This window comes from Carcharhinus amblyrhynchos, chromosome 6 (assembly GCF_965287045.1).
Source record: "Carcharhinus amblyrhynchos chromosome 6, sCarAmb.v2.hapA, whole genome shotgun sequence".
Taxonomy (NCBI): domain Eukaryota; kingdom Metazoa; phylum Chordata; class Chondrichthyes; order Carcharhiniformes; family Carcharhinidae; genus Carcharhinus; species Carcharhinus amblyrhynchos.
Genome location: NC_137329.1, coordinates 360,027 through 381,081, shown reverse-complemented (window position 1 = coordinate 381,081; position 21,055 = coordinate 360,027). Strand labels below are relative to the sequence as shown.

The 21,055-nt window shown below is 46.4% G+C and overlaps 1 protein-coding gene across 2 annotated transcripts in view; it reads right to left on the bottom strand.

Annotated features, from left to right (window-relative positions):
• The window catches only part of caprin1b (cell cycle associated protein 1b), a 237,663-nt gene that overhangs the window by 110,428 nt on the left and 106,180 nt on the right, over nt 1-21,055 (bottom strand). For both annotated transcript variants that reach the window (XM_080189836.1, XM_080189837.1), the window contains exons 8-9: nt 15,756-15,842; nt 9,149-9,313 (exon numbers count right to left, since the gene is read on the bottom strand). In XM_080189836.1, coding sequence (XP_080045962.1) covers nt 9,149-9,313; nt 15,756-15,842 — 252 coding nt within the window. The remainder of the gene's footprint in view (nt 1-9,148; nt 9,314-15,755; nt 15,843-21,055) is intronic.

Sequence of the window (21,055 nt, the reverse complement as noted above, 5' to 3'; positions counted from 1 at the left end):
TGGGGAAATGCTTAGGAAATCAGAAACACAAAGGGACTCGAGAGTCCTTGTTCAAGATTCTCTTAAGGTTAACCTGCAGGTTCAGTTGGCAGTTCGGAAGGCAAATGCAACGTTGGCATTCATGTTGAGAGGGCTGGAATACAAGAGCAGGGATATACTTCTGAGGCTGTATAAGGCTCTGGTCAGACGCCATTTAGAGTATTGTGAGCAGTTTTGGGCCCCATATAGAACATAGAACACCACAGCACAAACAGGCCCTTCAGCCCACAAGTTGCACCGATCACATCTATACCTACCAAGCCATAGAGCTATCTGTAACTCCCAATCCCATTAGGTCCCATATACTCACCCAGAAGTCTTTTAAAAGACCCCAGCGAGTTCGCCTCCACCACCACCACCAACGGCAGCTGATTCCACTGACTCACCACCCTGAGTAAAAAACTTAACCCTGACATCTCCTCTGTACTTGCTTCCCAGCACCATTAAACCTATGTCCTCTCGTAGCAACCATTTCAGCCCTGGGAAATAGCCTCCGAGAATCCACCCTATCTATTCCTCTCGACATTTTATAAACCTCTATCAGGTCGCCTCTCAATCGTCTCTCCAGGGAGAAGAGTCCCAGCTCCCTCAACCTATCTTCATAAGGCATGCCTCCCAATCCAGGCAACATCCTTGTAAATCTCCTCTGCACCCTCTCAATAGCTTCCACATCCTTCCTGTAGTGAGGCGACCAGAACGGCACACAGTACTCCAAGTGGGGTCTGATAAGGGTCCTATAAAGTTGCAGCATTACCTCCCGACTCCTAAACGCAATCCCTCAATTAATGAAGGCTAGTACACCATACACCTTCTTGACCACATCCTCCACCTGCGAGGCCGATTTAAGAGTCCTATGGACCCGGACCCCAAGATCCTTCTGATCCTCAACACTGCTAAGACTCCTACCCTTGATATTGTACTCCTGCATCCTGTTGGTCCTGTCAAAATGGACCACTACACATTTATCCGCGTTGAAATCCATCTGCCACTTCTCCGCCCAGACTTGCATCCCATCAATGTCACGCTGCAACTTCTGACATCCCTCCAGACTATCAACAACACCACCAACCTTCCTATCGTTGGCAAACTTGCTAACCCATCCCTCCACTTCCTCATCCAGGTCATTTATGAAAATGACAAACAGCAAGGGTCCTAGAACAGATCCCTGGGGCACTCCATGTGTGACGGACCTCCATACAGAGGAAGACCCATCCACAACCACACTCTGCCTTCTGCAGGCAAGCCAGTTCTGGATCCACAAAGCCAAAACCCCTTGGATACCATGCCCTCTCACTTTCTCAAGTAGTCTTGCATGGGGGACCTTATCAAATGCCTTGCTGAAGTCCATGTAAACCACGTCAGCCGCTCTTCCTTCGTCAATGTGTTCAGTCACATTTTCAAAGAACTCAACTCGGCTCGTAAGGCATGACCTGCCCGTGACAAAGCCGTGCTATTTCTGATCATTCTAAACTTCTCTAAATGCTCATAAATCTTGTCCCTCAGAATCCTCTCCATCAACTTACCAACCACTGAGGTCAGACTCACTGGTCGGTAATTTCCCGGGCTATCCCTGTTCCCTTTCTTGAAAATAGGAACCACATCCACAATCCTCCAAAACCGCTCCCATCACCATCGACGATGCAAAGATCGTCACCAGTGGCTCTGCAATCACTTCCCTCACCTCCCACAGTGACCTGGGGTACATCTCATCCGGTCCCGGCGACTTATCTATCTTGATAGAATTTAAAAGTTCCAACACATCTTCTTTCTTAACATCCACATACTCAATCTTTTCAGTCTGCCGCAAACCTGTAGTACAACCTCCCAGATCACTTTCCACCGTGAATACCGAGGCTAAGTACTCATTAAGCACCTCTGCCATTTCTTCCAGTTCCACATAAATTTTTCCCCCTTCACCTTTTATAGGTCCTATCCCTTCTCTTCTTATCCTTTTATTCTTCACATATTTGTAGAACGCCTAAGGAAGGATTACAAAGGGTTGACAGGAAGTTCACAAGAATGATCCCTGGAATGGAGGCATTGTCACATGAGGAGCGGTTAAGGACTCTGGGTTTGTACTTGGAGTTCAGAAGGATGAGGCGGGAACTTATTGAAATCTACAGGATATTGCGAGGCCTGGATAGATTGGACATGGAGAGGATGTTTCCACTAGTAGGGAAAACTAGAACCAGAGGGCACAACCTCAGGCTAAAGGGATGATCCTTTAAAACAAAGGCAAGGAGGAATTCTTCAGCCAGAGTCGTGAATCTGTGCAACTCTTTTGTCACAGAAGGTTGTGGAGGCCTGGTCATTGAGTGTCTTGAAGGCAGAGATAGCCAGGTTCTTGGTTAATAAGGGGATCAGAGATAATGGGGAAAGGGCAGGAGAATGGGGATGAGAAAAATATCAGCCATGGTGAGTGGCAGAGCAGACTCGATGGATCGAGTGGCCTAATTCTGCTCCTATGTCTTATGTTAACAAACCTGTGGGAGACAGACTACTGGGATAGGCAAATGGTTCGATGTAATTTAAACCAAAGTATGAAATGATACATTTTGTTAAGAAGAATGAGGAGAGGCAACAAAGTAAATGGTGTAGTTTTAAAAGGAGGATGTGCATGGTTACAAATCTTCGACAGTAACAACGTTCTGCACTTGTCCAGTCAAAATGGTACACTCCTGTCCTTGGATTTATTAAGAAGCATATAGTGCAAAAGCAAATAAGTTATGAACATATACATAACACTGATTAGCCCTCAACTGGAGTACCCTGTCCAATTCTGGACTCTAAACTTTAGGAGGATATTAAGACCTTAGAAGGTACAGAAGAAACAAGGGATTTCAGTTATGTGTAAAGATTGTAAAAGATAGAGCTGTAAAATAATTTATGCAGCAAGTTTGACAGACCTCAAATGCACTGCCCGAAAGGGTGGTGAAATCAGATTCATTTTTTAAAAAAAGTCATTTATGGGCATGGGCATCGCTGGCTGGCCAACATTTATTGCCAGTCCCTAGTTGACCTTGTTCAGAGGGCAGCTGAGAGTCAACCACATTACATAGAACATAACAGCGCAGAACAGGCCCTTCGGCCCACGATGTTGCGCCGATCAATTAAAAAAACAATGACCCTCTAACCTAAACCAATCCCTTTCCATCCATAAATCTATCCACGGATCTCTTAAACGCCCCCAAACTAGGTGCATCTACAACTGCAGCAGGCAGGGCATTCCAATCCCTCACCACCCTCTGGGTAAAGAACCTACCTCTGACATCCATCCTATAACTGCCACCCCTTAATTTAAAGCTATGCCCCCTCGTGCTAGCATTCTCCATCCAATGAAAAAGGCTATCACTGTCCACCCTATCTAAACCTCTAATCATCTTATATGTTACTCTGTTATATGTTATATATTACTCTGGCTCTGGAGTCACATGCAGGCCAGACTGGGTAATAGCAGCAGATTTCTTTCCCTAAAGGACATTAGTGAACCAGATAGATTTTTCTGACAATCGACAATGGTTTCATGGTCATCAGTAGATGCTTGATTCCAGATTTTTTTTATTGAGTCATAGAGGTTTGCAGCATGGAAACACGCCCTTTGGCCTGACTTGTCCATGCCACCCCTCTGTTTTTAGCCACCAAGCAAGTCCCAATCACCCACGTTTGGCCCATATCCTCTATACCCATTTACCCATGTAACGGTCTAAAGGACTTTTAAAAGACAAAATTATACCCGCCTCTATTACTACCTCTGGCAGCTTGTTCCAGACACTCACCACACTGAAAAAGTTGCTCCTCTGCACACTTTTGTATCTCTCCCCTCTCACCTTAAACATGTGCCCTCTAGTTTTAGAGTCCCTTACCTTTAGGAAAAGGTATTGACCATCTCATTATTTTATAGACCTCTATAAGATCACCCCTAAGCTGTAACTTATGCAGATGTGATTGACATGATTAATCTGTTTTTCTCCCTTTGCATCTGGAAAAATATCTTGAAACTGGGACAATCACTGGTGTAGCACAAAGATCAAAGAAGGGCCCATTTGTCTGTCATATCTGTGCAGGTCTTTTCATAAAGCTTTCTAATTAGCCCTATTCTCTTAACCTTTCCTATAAATCTGTAGTTTTTCTACTTCCAAGCATTTGTACAAATCCTTTTCCGACTGAAAAGGCAAACGGTACGTTGGCCTTCATAGTGACAGGATTGAATTGCAGGAGCAGGGATGTCTTGCTGCAATTATATGGGGCCTTGGTAAGGCCATACGGGGAATATTGTGTGCAGTTTTGGCCTTCTTATCTGAGGAAGAATGTTCTTCCTATCGAGGAAGATTTACCAGACTGATTCCTGTGATGGCAGAACTGATGTCTCAGGAGAGATTGAGTTGGTTAGGTTTGTATTTGGAGTCCCTATGAATGAAGGGGGAGCTCATAGCAATTCACAAAATTCTAACAGGACTTGACAGGGTAGATGAAAGAAGCATGTTCCCAATGGTGGCAAAGGTGATCTAAGGAAATGAGGGGAATGCAGTATTAAGCTTTTTTTTTTCCATAGCATTTTCCAGCATTTTCTCTTTTGGTACCAGGATGCTGCCTGGGAGGGAACATTTAAGTTATGAAGAGAGGCTGGATAGGCTTGGGTTGTTTTCTCTGGAGCAGAGAAGACTGAGGGGCGACCTAATTGAGGTCAAGATTATGAGGGCATGGACAGAGTGGATAGGGAGCAGCTGTTCCCCTTAACTGAAGGGTCAGTTACGAGGGAACAGAAGTTAAAAGTGAGGGGTGAGAAGTTTAGGTTGGGGGGGGGGGGGGGGGGTGGCATTTCAGGAAAAACCTCTTTACTTAGAGGATGGTGAGGGTCTTGAATGCGCTGCCTGGAGGGTGGTGGAGGTGGGATGCCTCACGTCTTTTGAAAAGTACCTGGATGGGAACTTGGCACGTCATAACATGCAAGAATATGGACCAAGTGCTGGCAAGTGGGATTAAGTGGGCAGGTCAGGACCTTTCATAGAACATAGAACATAGAACATTACAGCGCAGAACAGGCCCTTCGGCCCACGATGTTGCGCCGACCAGTTACAAAAACAATGACCCACTAGCCTATACCAATCCCTTTTCGTCCATAAACCTATCCAGAGATCTCTTAAACGCCCCCAAACTAGACACATCTACAACTGCAGCAGGCAGGGCATTCCAATCCCTCACCACCTGCTGGGTAAAGAACCTACCCCTGACATCCGTCCTGTAGCTACCCCCCCTTAATTTAAAGTCATGCCCCCTCGTGCTAGCTTTCTCCATCCGAGGAAAAAGGCTATCACTATCCACCCTATCTAAACCTCTAATCATCTTATATGTTTCAATAAGATCCCCTCTTAGCCGCCTTCTTCCCAACGAAAACAACCCTAGATCCCTCAGTCTCTCCTCATAGGACCTCCCCACCATACCAGGCAACATCCTAGTAAACCTCCTCTGCACCCTCTCCAACGCCTCCACATCCTTCTTGTAATGCGGGGACCAGAACTGCACACAGTACTCCAAGTGCGGCCGCACTAGAGTAGTGTACAGTTGCAACATTACACTGCGACTCCTAAATTCAATCCCCCTACCAATAAACGCCAAGACACCGTACGCCTTCTTGACAACCTTATCTACTTGATTCCCAACTTTCAGGGATCTATGTACACACACACCTAGATCCCTCTGTTCATCCACACTATTCAAAGTCCTCCCGTTAGCCCTATACTCGACACATCTGTTGCTCCTACCAAAGTGAATTACCTCACACTTCTCCGCATTAAATTCCATCCGCCACCTCTCGGCCCAGCTCTGCAACCTATCTAAGTCTCCCTGCAGACTATGACACCCTTCCTCACAATCTACCACACCTCCAACTTTGGTGTCATCAGCAAATTTACTAATCCACCCAACTATACCCTCATCCAGATCATTAATAAAAATTACAAACAACAGTGGCCCCAAAACAGATCCCTGAGGCACACCACTCGTAACTGCACTCCATGATGAATATTTACCATCCACCACCACCCTCTGTCTCCTATCTGATAGCCAATTCCTGATCCAACTTCCTAGATTACCCACAATCCCATACATCTGCATTTTCTGCAGAAGCCTACCATGGTGAACCTTATCGAACGCCTTACTAAAATCCATGTATACCACGTCAACTGCCTTACCCCCATCCACCTCTTTGGTCACCTTCTCAAAAAACTCAATAAGGTTAGTAAGGCACGACCTACCTGCTACAAAACCGTGCTGACTATTTCTAATCAATTCATTACACTCCAAATAACTATAAATCCTATCCCTAATAATTTTTTCTAAAACCTTGCCCACAACAGAAGTAAGACTCACCGGTCTATAATTCCCGGCAAAGTCTCTGTTCCCCTTCTTAAACAATGGGACAACATTCGCTATCCTCCAATCCTCCGGGACTACACCAGAGACCAATGACGACCTGAAGATCTGAGCCAGAGGCTCTGCAATCACCTCTCTAGCCTCCCAGAGAATCCTAGGGTAGATCCCATCCGGACCAGGGGACTTATCTATTTTCAGCCCCTCAAGAATTTCCAGCACATCCTCTTTATCAACCGTAATACTGTCTATTTTACACCCCTGCAACCCAATGTCCTCCTCAGCTATATTCATGTCCCCCTGCGTGAACACCGAAGAGAAATATTGGTTCAATACTTCTCCAATCTCCTCCGGTTCCACACACAACTTCCCCCTGCTGTCTTTAACTGGCCCTAATCTTGCCCTGACCAACCTTCTGTTCTTGACATACTTATAGAACGCCTTAGGATTCTCCTTAATCCTATCAGCCAAAGTCTTCTCATGTCCTCTTTTAGCCCTTCTCAACTCACTCTTCAACTCCCTCCTAGCCAATCTAAAGCTTTCTAGTGCACTATCTGAGCCCTCCAATCTCATCCGAACATAAGCCTCCTTTTTCTTTTTAACCATCGACTCAACTCTTTTAGTGCACCACGGTTCCCTAGATCTACCAAATCCACCATGCCTGACAGGGACATACCTATCAAGGACTCGCAGTAGCTGCTCCTTGAAAAAATTCCACATTTCAGATGTTCCCAGTCCCTGTAATCCCCTAATCCAATCCATGCTTCCTAATTCACTCCTGATAGCCTCATAATCGCCCTTACCCCAGCTAAAATTGCTGACCCGAGGTTCACGCCTATCTCTTCCCATCACTAAGGTGAACGTAACCGAATTGTGGTCACTATCACCAAAATGCACACCAACTTCCAAGTCTAGCACCTGGTCTGGCTCATTTCCCAGCACCAAATCCAATACAGCCTCACCTCTAGTTGGCCTGTCTACATACTGAGACAAAAAACCTTCCTGCACGCTTTGTACAAACACTGACCCCTCTAGCGAGCTAGAACTATAGCAACTCCAATCAATATTCGTAAAGTTAAAGTCCCCCATAACAATTACCCTATTACTTTCACTCCTAACCAGGATTGTCTCCGCAATCCTTTCCTCAACCTCTCTAGAACTTTTAGGAGGTCTATAAAAGACCCCCAACAGGGTGACCTCTCCTCTCCTATTTCTAATCTCCGCCCATACTACCTCAACTGACAAGTCCTCATCAAACTTTCTCTCCGACACTGTGATACAGTCCTTGACTAGCAATGCTACCCCACCCCCCCTTCTACCTTCTTCTCTACTCCGACTAAAGCATTTGTACCCCGGAACCTGCAACATCCATTCCTGACCCTGCTCTATCCATGTCTCAGAAATGGCCACAACATCAAAGTCCCAGGTACTGATCCACGCTGACTCAATGGGTCAAAGGGCCTCTTCTGCACTGTAGGATTCTATGATTCTGTGAAAATGTTATAATTGAGAGGAATTGAATACAAAAGTAAGTTATGCTTCAGTAGTACAAGGCACAAGTTGGACCTGTAGCTGTAGTCCTAGTTTAAGGAAAGATGTGAATGCGCTGGAAGCAGACTAATATCTGGAATAGTGGGCTGTATTATGAGGAAAGGCTGGAAAATCTAGGCCTGAATCCACTGGAGTTTAGATGAGTAAAAAGCAGTTTGATTGTAAGATTAGTTCCAACGGGAGCCTGACAAGGTGGATATGGAGAGAACTTCATTCTTTTCAGAGAATCCAAAACTAGAGGTCACTGTTTAAAACGAAGATGCCACCAATTAAAATGGAGGAGAGGCAACATTTTTTCTGAGGTCATGAATCTTTGGAATGCTTCCTGAAAAGGTGATGGAAGCAGAGTCTTTAAGTATAAAGGTGGATAAATTCTTGGTTAGCAAGTGGGTGATAGGTTACTGAAGGTAGGCAGGATACAGATCTAAGGTGACTGGCAGATCAGCAATAATCTTATTAAATGTGGAGCAGGCTTGAGGAACTGAATGGGCTACTCCGGCCCTTTGTTCGTATTACTACCTTTATGGTTTTGATTTTTAATTTAGATAGTAACTGCTTACACTCCTTCAGCAGAACCCTTCTCTTTGTCCTACCCATGTCATCAGCTACTACATGGACCATTAACTGGATCCTTCCCCTCCACTTGCAAGTTCCTCTACAACCCTAAGGAAATGCCATTAAACCCTGGCAGGCAACACACACTCTGCTGCAGGAAACAGTGTCTGTTCCCTACCACAACTATATTCCTTTTTACTCTGCCAAACATAAATACTGCACTAGAGCACAGTAGTGGTACGTTTGCTCATCCGTCCTGCCGTCTGTGCACTTGCCAAAACAGGCTACAAGCACTGTGAGTTCATGTACCTGCCCCACTTGTAGTCATACTTCCTGCCCTTGACCATGGTCCAAATTTGAAGTATTTAACCTAAGGTGTGTGACTATCTCCTGGAACCTGAGTAATTTTTTCTTCTCCATGATTTAAAACAGTGTCCAAAGCTTAGACTCCAGTTGATTAACTCTAAGGCGACGGTCTTCCAAATTGGATACACCTACTGATGAGGTAGTTGTTGTGGCTCACTGGTTTATGCCAGCTCCCAGATGTTAAAGAATAGTGATAAGTGTTGTTAAAAATCTCTGAACATTGCACTTTAACCTTTGGAATAGATTTAAAAACCAGAACGTTGCTTACCTGTATAAAGTTGAAAGTTCCCTGCATTTGTGCCATAAGGTCTTGCACCCTCTGTCTTCTAACCAAAGGGTCTGAGGGAGCAACAGTGTTCAGTGCATGGTTTTCAGCTACTGTGGTTGGTTGCGACTGTTGCTGTTGTGATTGTTGCTGCAGTGAATTTACAACCTACAAAACCGAAGGCAAATTTAAACAAATTATGTCATTCTGTTTTTATTGACAATTCACTCCTGAACCAATACACAAAAAGAACCAATTTTGCAAGAAGTTATTCTGTCTTTGTATCCAAAGTGAAAATGGATGCTACCCATTCTTTCTCAACACAGTTTGTTTATAATTGTGAAGATGTGACCACTAACATTTTAGCATTCATTTCACTTCAAGGCCCAGATGCAATGTACTGCAATTATACACAAGGGTGCGGTTGGTGGCATTGGAACATTGTAAGTTGGCAAGTTTCTCAACGGCCTCATGCAAAGGCTTCATCTGGTCCAGCAGTACACCAAGCAGATCTTCAGATTCAGTCCTTTATTGCACTAGTAACTGATCTCAGCCTTCAGTAGCATCTGTAGCACTGAGCTTCCTCAGTATCACTGTTTTCTGTGTGCGTTTTTGGGGACAGAGAGCCACTTGTAAAGCAGAGGCAAGAATTTTCCACAGGAAAAAAAGCATGCTACCCAACATCTAGACGCGTATTTAAGGATGGACACCAGGGAAAGAAATGGCAAATTCAACCAAAGTCAAACATTAGCTCAGGCCTTCTCAAAAACGTATGAACCCATTCTGAACAAACATGTCATGAAAATTACACAGTCAAGCTAATATCCAAATATAAAATTATAATATGACTTGTGTTGTAGAAAATACTCTGCAACTGCTGTTATACTGCTTTAAGAATTCTGAGGGAGTGGTTAGGAGGAGTTGTGGGCCAGCCAGCTTTAAATCAGCGCCAGGTTTAAAAGGAGGCCTGGTGTAGACAGCGGGCAGCGTCTGAGTGGGCAGTGGAGTGACAGGGAAGTAGAGTGAGCATTTAGGGCTTAATATCAAAAGGGCTTGAGAGAAAAAGGGCCAGGTGAGTTCGTGTGGAAATTTTCAACATTACTACAGTGAATAATGGAGGGGCATGTGATGTGTGGTTTCTGTATGATGTGGGAACTGGTGGACCCCAGGGTCCTCTCCAGTGAGCATGTCTGCAGTAAGTGTTAGAGGGAGATCTTGCCTTACGAATCTGGTGGAATTCTTTGAGGAGGTGACAAAAACGGTTGACGATGGGCGAGCCGTTGATGTCATCTATATGGATTTCAGTAAGGCGTTTGACGAAGTCCCTCATGGTAGGCTGGTAGAAAAGGTTAAGGCGCATGGGATACGAGGCCAGGTAGCTAGGTGGATTGAGAACTGGCTGGGTAATAGGAGACAGAGGGTAGTTGTGGAGGGGACCTTGTCGGGCTGGAGGCCAGTGACCAGTGGTGTGCCGCAGGGCTCAGTACTGGGACCTCTCCTCTTTGTAGTATACATAAATGACTTGGAAGAGAGCGTAGGTGGTGTGATCAGCAAGTTTGCTGATGACACCAAGATGGCAGGGTTGGTGGGTACTGAACTGGATTGTCAGGTGATACAACAGGATATAGATAGGTTGGTACATTGGGCAGATAGGTGGCAGATGGAATTTAATCCTGACAAATGCGAGGTGATGCATTTTGGAAGGAATAATGCAGAGAGGAGCTATGTGATAAAAGGTAGACAGATTAGGAGTATAAACATACAGAGGGACCTGGGAGTGCAGGTTCACAAATCCATGAAGGTTGCGTCACAAGTGGAGAAGGTTGTTAGGAAGGCTTATGGAATGTTAGCCTTTATAGGAAGGGGCATAGAGTATAAAAGCTGCTGTCTAATGCTTCAGTTGTACAGAACGTTGGTTAGACCGCATTTGGAGTACTGCGGCCAGTTCTGGTCACCTTACTACCGGAAGGACGTGGAGTCTCTGGAGAGGGTGCAGAGGAGGTTTACCAGGATGTTGCCTGGCATGGAGGGGCTGGGTTACGAGGAAAGGTTGGAGAAACTGGGACTATTCTCCTTGGAAAGACGGAGATTGAGGGGGGACATGATAGAGATATATAAAATACTGAAGGGAATAGATAGAGTTAATAGTGAGAGACTGCTCCTTAGGCTGGGTACAAATACGAGAGGTCATGATTTAAGGGTGAGGGGGGAGAGGTATAATTTGGAAGTGAGAGGAAGGTTCTTTACGCAGAGAGTTGTGGGGGTATGGAACGCGCTACCGAGTAGGGTGGTGGAGGCAGGAATGTTGGACTCATTTAAGGTTCAGTTAGATAGACACGAGTGAAACGAGGATGGAGGGTTATGGTAGGGGCTATTAAATAAGGTTAGAACCTCGGGAGACACCGGAAAAGCAGGCTTGTAAGATTAACGTTTTTGCCTTTTTATTCTGCAGGTGGAGGTCCACCTCGTGTCAAACGAGGGGCATGCACACGGTGGGTCGTGTGTGGGCTGCTCTTGGAAGTTCCGGGAGTGGCCTAGTACTTTGTGTCAGTGTGTGTGCTTGATCCTGGACCGGTAGACGGGCGCCGCAACAGCTCGGTGACTAGCACTGCTAGCTGTGCAGATACATGGATTTGGGCCTGTGTCTGTGGGAGTTTGCGCATTCACCCTGTGGTTGCGTGGGTTTCCTCAGGGCGCTCTGGTTTCCTCCCACACCCCAAAGATGTGCTCTTAGGCTGATTGGTTTTACCAAATTGACACTATTCTCCCCTGAATCTGGCTAAGTTAGGGGTTCCATTTGTAGACATGCAGGGTAGAATAGGTGTAGGGTGATGCGGCGGCGCGGGCTCGTTGGGCCGAAGGGCCTGTTTCTCGTGCTGGGTTGTTCTTTGTTAAGTGCAGGTTGCTGGAAGAGCTCCAGCTCAAGGTAGATGAGCTGGCCTCTGAGCTACAGACACTGAGGCTCATCAGGGGGAGAAAGGGTGCCATTGTCAATGGGGTGCAAGAGACATCCACCCCCCCTAGACTGGCTGACTCTAAGGGTCAGGAACAAGAGGGGGGTGGGGAGAGGAGGCCGGAGGGTGGGGAAAGGAGGCCTCAGACTATCAAGCTGCATAACAGGTTTGAGGTTCTTGCTTCCAGTCTGGACGAGGATGAGGGAGGTGAGTTCGGTGAGCAGACTGCACACGGTACAGTGATGCAGCAGGACATAGGCAAGGAAAAGGGGAAAAGGAACGTAGTTGTAATTGGGGATAGTCGGGTTAAGGGTATTGACACTGTCCTTTGTCACAATGACAAAGTGCACAGAAGGGTGTGTTGTCTGCCTGGTGCTCAGGTCCGGGATGTCGCATCTGGGCTGCAGAGGAACCTGGAGTGGGAGGGTGAGAATCTGGTCGTTGTGGTTCATGTGGGCGCCGACGACGTAGGCAAAATGCAAACTGAGGATCTGGCGAGGGAGAATGAAAAGCTGGGAATGGAATTAAAAAGTAGAACCGACCAGGTGGTCATCTCTGGGCTACTGCCTGAACCAAGTGCAGACGGGTGTAGGGTTGATAGGATTAAGGAAGTGAATTGGTGGCTCAGGGATTGGTGTGGGAGGAATGGGTTTGAATTTATGGGGCATTGGCACAGTATTGGGGTAGGTGGGACCTGTTCGGGAGGGATGGGGTTGGTCTGAACCATGCTGGGACAAGATCGACACAAATGGATATGATCTGGTGGCCATTACAGAGGCGTGGCTGCAAGGTGACAGGGACTGGGAGCTGAATGTCCAGGGGTATCAAGTGTTTAGGAAGGATAGGCAGGAGGGAAAAGGGGGGGGCGTAGCTCTGCTGATTAAGGATAGCATCAGGGTGGTAGCGAGGGATGATATTGGAGCCAAGGAGCAAAACGTGGAATCATTGTGGGTGGAGATTAGGAACAGCAAAGGGAGGAAGACGCTGGTGGGTGTCGTCCATAGGCCCCCAAATAACGATCTGGAGGTGGGGCAGGCTGTTAACGCGCAAATAAGTGCGGCGTGCAGGAATGGGACAGCCGTAGTTATGGGGGATTTCAATCTGCATATTGATTGGTTGACCCATGTTGGACGCGGTGGGCTCGAGGAGGAGTTCTTGGAATGCTGCCGGGATAGTTTCCTTGAACAGTGTGTGTTGGAGCCGACGAGGGAGCGAGCTATCTTGGATCTGGTGCTATGTGATAAGGCGGGTAGAATTAGGGAACTTGCGGTGAAGGATCCTCTTGGGGAGAGTGATCATTGTATGGTGGAGTTTCTGGTGCAGATGGAGGAGAAAGTGGGTTCCTGGACGCGTGTCCTTTGTTTGAACAGAGGGGAGTACGGTAGGATGAGAGAAGAATTGGCGAATGTGGACTGGGGGAGCGCGTTGGAAGGTAGGTCTGCTGAGGAGCAGTGGAGGATCTTTAACGAGATCTTCCTTGGTGCTCAGCAGAAATTTATTCCGATGGTCAAAAAGGACCGTAGGAGGAGAGGTAATAAGCCATGGATAACGAAGGAGGTGAAGGAAAGTGTTAAATTAAAAGCGGAGGCTAAGAGTAGTGGGCGAGAAGAGGATTTGGAGAGGTTTAAATGTCAACAAAGATTGACAAAGAAGTTGATAAAGAAGGGTAGGAGAAACTATGAAGCTGGGCTAGCGCTTAATATAAAAAAGGATAGCAAGAGTTTTTATAAATATATAAAAAGGAAGAGGCTGGCTAGGGTGAACGTTGGTCCCTTAGAGGATGAGAAGGGGGACTTAGTGGTAGGGGATGGGGAAATGGCTGAGGTCTTGAATAATTTTTTTGTTTCGGTCTTCACGGAGGAGGACGTGAATAATTTGCCGGATGTTAGAGATGGAAAGGTGGTAGGACTGGAGGGTCTCGATGACATTACTGTTACTAGAGAGGTGGTGCTCGACAGACTGGAGGGGGGCTGATTGTGGACAAGTCCCCAGGACCGGATGGAATGCATCCAAGGGTTCTGAATGAAATGGCAGAGGTGATAATGGATGCCTTAGTGATTGTTTTCCAAACCTCGCTGGATTCCGGGGAAGTGCCGGAAGATTGGAAAGCGGCTAATGTTACGCCGTTGTTTAAGAAGGGTGCCAGGCAAAAGGCGGGGAATTATAGGCGTGTTAGTTTAACGTCTGTTGTAGGTAAAATGTTAGAATCCGTCATCAAGGAGGAAATAGCGAGGCATCTTGAGGGGAACTGCTTGATAGAGCAGACGCAGCACGGTTTCGTTAAAGGGAAGTCGTGTCTGACAAATTTACTGGAGTTCTATGAGGATGTGTCTAGGGCGGTGGATAGAGGACAGCCGGTGGATGTGGTCTTTCTTGATTTTCAGAAGGCATTTGACAAGGTACCTCACAAGAGGTTATTGCAGAAGGTCAGGGGGCATGGAGTTGGGGGTAGGGTGTTAGCGTGGATAGAGGACTGGTTGTCAAATAGGAGGCAGAGAGTGGGGGTCAATGGGTGCTATTCGGATTGGCAGATGGTGACTAGTGGAGTGCCCCAGGGGTCAGTGCTGGGGCCTCAGCTATTTACTATTTACATAGATGATCTGGAGGAGGGAACCGAGTGCAGGGTGTCGAAATTTGCTGATGACACCAAAATTGGTGGAAAGGTAAATTGTGCGGAGGGTGGTGAGAGTCTACAGAAGGATCTAGATAGGCTGGGCGAATGGGCCAGGAAATGGCAAATGGAATTTAATGTTGGCAAGTGCGAGGTGGTCCACTTTGGTAGGAATAATGGTAGGGAGGATTATTACTTACGTGGAGAAAAACTGCAGCAGGCGACGGTGCAGAGGGACCTCGGGGTCCTTGTGCATGAGTCGCAAAAACCCAGCTTGCAGGTGCAGCAGGTGGTCAGGAAGGCGAATGGGATGCTGGCCTTCATCGCGAAGGGGATTGAATATAAAAGTAGGGAGGTCTTGCTGTGGCTGTATAGGGCATTGGTGAGGCCGCAGCTGGAGTACTGTGTGCAGTTTTGGGCGCCGTACTTACGCAAGGATATTTTGGCCTTGGAGGGAGTGCAGAGGAGGTTTACTAGGCTGATACCGGAGTTGAGGGGGTTGAGCTATGAGGAGAGGCTGAATAAATTAGGCTTGTAGTCGTTAGAGTTTAGAAGAATGAAGGGAGATCTCATTGAGACGTATATGATGATGAATGGGATGGATAGGATAGAGGTGGAGAGACTCTTCCCGCTCAGAAAGGATAGTAGGACTAGGGGGCACAGCCTCAAGATAAAGGGGGGGGGGGGCGGTTTAGAACGGGGTTGAGGAGGAACTTCTTCACTCAAAGGGTGGTGAATCTCTGGAATTCTCTGCCCGTTTAAGTGGTGGAGGCTACCTCGTTAAATATTTTTAAGACGCGGGTTGATGGGTTTTTGATAAGAGAGGGGATTAAGGGTTATGGGGAGAGGGCGGGATTGTGGAACTGAGCCACGACAGATCAGCCATGATCTTATTGAATGGCGGGGCAGGCTCGAAGGGCTAGATGGCCTACTCCTGCTCCTATTTCTTATGTTCTTATGTTCAGCCTTGTACAAGTGAATGGAGCAGAACCGAACAATTCCTTCTCCATCCCTCCAAATGAAACAAGGCAAATAAATTAGTTACCTCAACCGTTTCCGTGTTCCATTCATCAGCTTGCTCTTTCTGGCCGCTGCTGAACTGCGTCTCTGCAATGAACTGCCTGTTCACAAACTGGAAAGCAAATTGAATATTAATAAAAAAATCCCACCACCAAATTCTAGGGAATAAGTATTCCTGGTATAAATTTACCAACTATAGCCCTGATAATTTGGCTACCAAGGAAAATAGTAAAAATACAAAATAATCAACTATAAGAAGTCTTTCGCCTTAAGTTGATTTTAAACTTCCACAACTGGAAATCATTTCAGTGAATTAGTGCTATTATATTAGCTAACAATAGTACTGTGGTTAGCACTGATGCCTCACAGCACCAGAGACTTGGGATCGATTCCTGGCTTGGAGCACTGACCGTGCAGAGTCTGCATGATTCCCACATATCTGCATGGGGTTCCTCTGGGTACTCCAGTTTCCTCCCACATTCTAAAAGACGTGCTGGTTCGGTGCATTGACCCGGACAGGTGCTGGACTGTGCCGACTAGACGAATTTCACAGTAACGACACTGTAGTATTAGTGTAAGCCTTACTTGTGTCTAATAAATAAATAAACATTAAACTGAATCACACCCGCAGGCTTTTGGTTTCAGCAGGAAGAGATTTTGTGATAACACGAGTCATCGTCATAGACATTTACAGCATGGAACCAGGCCCTTCGACCCAACTTGTCCATGTTGTCCCTTTGTTTTTAAACCCCTAAGTCATTTCAAATGCCCACATTAGGCCCATATCCCTCTATACCCATCTTACCCATGTAACTGTCCAAACGCTTTTTAAAAGACAAAACTGTACCCACCCTGACTACTACCTCTGGCAGCTTGTTCCAGACACATACCACTCACGCTGTGAAAAAATTGCCCCTCTGGACCTTTTGTATCTCTCCCGTCTCACCTTAAACCTCTGCCCTCTAGTTTTAAGATTCCTCTACCTTTGGGAAAAGATATTGACTGTCTAACTGATCTGTGCCCCTCATTATTGTGTAGACCTCTATAAGACCACCCCTCTGCCTTCTATGCTCCAGAGAAAAAAGTCGCAGTCAATCCAGCTTCTCCTTATAACCCAAACTGTTAAGTCCTGATAGCATTCTGGGGTGGGTAGGACCTCTACAGAGGGATGGTCTGCACCTGAACCAAAGGGGTACTAATATCTTGGGGGGGAAATTTGCCAATGCTATTCAGGGGGGTTTAAACTAATTCAGAGGGGGGATGGGAACCTGAATTGTAGGTCCAATGTACAGGAGGATGAGAATAGGGAGGTCATGGATAAGGTTTCTAGGTCACAGCAGTGTATTGGCAGGCAGGAGGGTGGTTTGAAGTGCGTATACTTTAATGCGAGGAGCGTACGCAATGAGGTGGACGAACTTGCAGCCTGGATTGGTGCCTGGGACTTCGATGTTGTGGCCATTTCAGAGACATGGATAGAGCAGGGGCAGGAATGGTTGTTGCAGGTTCCGGGGTTCAGATGTTTCAGTCAAAGCAGAGGTGGCAGAAGTGGGGGAGGCGTGGCATTGTTAGTCAAGGACAGTGTTACAGTGGCAGAAAGGACGTTTGATGTGGACCTGTCTATTGAGGTAGTATGGGCTGAGATTAGAAACAGAAAAGGAGAGATCACACTGTTGGGAGTTTTTGTTTTATATAGGCCTCCAAAAAGTTCCAGAGATGTAGAGGAAAGGATTGCAAAGATGATCTTGGATAAGTGTGAAAGTAACAGGGTAGTTGTTATGGGGTCTTTAACTTTACAAACATCGATTGGAAAAGCTATAGCTCAAGCACGTTAGAGGGGTCAGTTTTTGTCCAATGTGTGCAGGAAGGTTTCATGACACAGTATGTAGATAGGCCAACAAGAGGTGAGGCTACATTGGATTTGGTACTGAGTAATGAACTAGACCAGGTGTTAGACTTGGAGGTAGGTGAGCACTTTGGCGATAGTGACCACAATTCGGTTACGTTTACCTTAGTGATGGAAAGGGATAGGCATGTACCAAAGGGCAGAAGTTATAGCTGGGGGAAAGGTAATTAGAACATAGAACACTACAGCACAAACAGGCCCTTCGGCCCACGAGTTGCGCCGATCACATCAACACCTCCCAATCTATAGACCTATCTATAACCCCCAATCCCATTAAACCCCATATACTCATCCAGAAGTCTTTTAAAAGACCCCAGCGAGTTCGCCTCCACCACCACTGACGGCAGCCGATTCCATTCACTCACCACCCTCTGAGTGAAAAACTTACCCCTAACATCACTTCTGTACTTTCCTCCCCGCACCATAAATCTGTGTCCTCTCGTAGCGACCATTTCAACCCGGGGAAATAGCCTTATGAGGCTATTAGGCAAGATTTAAGATACATAGGGTGGAGTAGGAAATTGCAGGGGCTGGGAACATCTGAATCGTGGAGCTTATTCAAGGAGCAGCTACTGCAAGTCCTTGATAAATATGTACCTGTCAGGCAGGGAGGAAGTGGTCGAGTGACGGAAAGGTGGTGTACGAAGGAAGTTGAATCTCTGGTGAAGAGGAAGGAGACGGCTTATGTAAAGATGAGACGTGAAGGCTCAGTTAGGGCACTGGAGAGTTATAAATTAGCCAGGGAGGAGCTAAAGAGACAGTTAAGAAGAACTAGAAGAGGGCATGAGAAGACTTTGGCAGATAGGATCAAGGAAAATCCTAAGGCTTTCTACAGGTATGTCAAGAATAAAAGATTGGTTAGGGCAAAATTAGGGCCAGTCAGAGACAGCAGTGGAAAGTTGTGCATGGAGCCTGAAGAGATAGGAGAGGCACTGAATAAGTACTTTTCATCAGTATTCACGCAGGGAAAAAGTCAGTGTGGTCGAGGAGAATACTGAGATACCAGGTAGTAGACTAGACGGGATTGAGGTACAAAAGGGGGTGGTAATGGCAATTCTTGAGAGTATGAAAATAGATAAGTCCCCTGGGCTGGATGGGATTTACCCTAGGATTCTCTGGAGGCTAGGGAGGAGATTGCAGAGCCTTTGGCTTTGATCTTCATGTCGTCATTGGCTACAGGTATAGTGCCAGAAGACTGGAGGATAGCAAATGTTGGCCCCTTGTTCAAGGAGGGGAGTAGAGACCATCCTGGGAATTATAGACCAGTGAGCCTTACTTCTGTTGTGGGCAAAGTTTTGGAAAGAATTATAAGGGATAGGATTTATAATCATCTGGAGAGAAATAAATTGATTAGGGATAGTCAGCACGGTTTTGTGAAGGGTAGGTCGTGCCTCGCAAACCTTATCGAGTTTTCTGAAAAGGCGACCAAAGAGGTGGATAAGGGTAAGGCAGCTGACGTGGTGTATATGGATTTTAGCAAAGGGTTTGATAAGATTCCCCATGGTAGGCTACTGCAGAAAATGCAGATGCATGGGATTGAGGGTGATTTAGCAGTTTGGATCAGGAATCGGCTAGCTGATAGAAGACAGACGGTGGTGGTTGATGGGAAATATTCAACCTGGAGTTCAGTTACACGTGGTTTACCTCAAGGATCTGTTTTGGGGCCACTGCTGTTTGTCATTTTTATAAATGACCTGGATGAGGGTGTAGGAGGATGGATTAGTAAATTTGCTGACACCAAAGTCGGAGGAGTTGTAGACAGTGAGGATGGATGTTACAGTTTGCAGAGGGACATAGATCAGCTGCAGAGCTGGGCCGAGAGGTGGCAGATGGAGTTTAATACGGAAAAGCGTGAGGTGATTCACTTTGGTAAGAGTAACAGGAGTACAGAATACAGGACTAATGGAAGGACTCTTGGTAGCGTTGACGAGCAGAGAGATCTCGGGGTAGGTGCGCATAGCTCCCTGAAAGTTGGCACCCAGGTTGATAAGGTTGTTAAGAAGGCGTATGGTGTGTTAGCTTTTATTGGTAAACAGATTGAATTTCGGAGCCGTGAGGTCATGTTACAACTGTACAAAACTCTGGTGCGGCTGCACTTGGAGAATTGCGTACAGTTCTGGTCGCCGCATTATAAGAAAGATGTGGAGGCATTGGAAAGGGTGCAGAGGAGGTTCACCAGGATGTTGCCTGGTATGGTGGGAAGGTCTTATGAGGAAAGGCTGAGGGATTTGAGTTTATTTTCATTAGAGAGAAGGAGGTTACGAGGTGACCTAATTGAGGCATACAAGATGATCAAAAGATTGGATAGGGTGGACAGTGAGAGCCTTTTACCTTCATTGGTGATGGCTAACACAAGCTTCAAATTAAGGGGTGGTAATTATAGGACAGATGTCAGGGGTAGGTTCTTTTCTCAGAGGGTACTAAGGTCGTGGAATGCCCTGCCTGCAGCAGTTGTGGACTCGCCAACTTTAAGGGCGTTCAAATGGTCAGTGGATAGGCATATGGATAACATTAGAATAGTTTAGGTTAGAGGGTCATTAGATTGGTTCCACTGGTCGGCGCAACATTGAGGGCTGAAGGGCCTGTACTGCGCTGTAATGTTCTATGTTCTAAATCTTTTCTGCACTCTACCTAGTTTAGTAATATCCTTTCTATAATGGGGCGACCAGAACTGTACACACTATTCCAAGTGTGGCCTTAGCAACATTTTGTACAACTTCAACAAGGTGTCCCAACTCGTATAATCAATGTTCTGACCAATGAAACAAAGCATCTGGAATGCCTTCCTCACCACTCTGTCCACCTGTGACTCCACTTTCAAGGAGCTACGAACATGTACCCCTAGATCTCTGTGCTGTAATCTCCCCAACTCCCTACCATTAACTGAGTAAGTCTTGCCCTGGTTCAATCTACCAAAATGCATAACCTCGTATTTATCTAAATTAAACTCCATCTGCCATTTGTCAGCCCACTGGCCCAAATGATCAAGATCCTGTTGCAATCAGAGATAAAGGGAACAGGGATAGCCTGGGAAATTACCGACCGGTGAATCTGACCTCAGTGGTTGGTAAGTTGATGGACAGACTTCTGAGGGACAAGTTTTATGAGCATTTGGAGAAGTTTAGAATGATTAGAAATAGTCAACATGGTTTTGTCAAGGGCAGATCGTGCCTTACGAGCCTAGTTGAGTTATTTGAGAATGTGACTGAGCACATTGACGAAGGAAGAGCAGTAGACATGGTTTACATGGACTTCAGCAAGGCGTTTGATAAGGTCCCCCATACAAGACTTCTTGACAAGGTGAGAGGGCATGGGATCCAGGGGGCTTTGGCCTTGTGGATCCAGAACTGGCTGGCCTGCACAAGGCAGAGAGTGGTTGTGGATGGGTCTTTTTCTGCATGGAGGTCGGTCACATGTGGAGT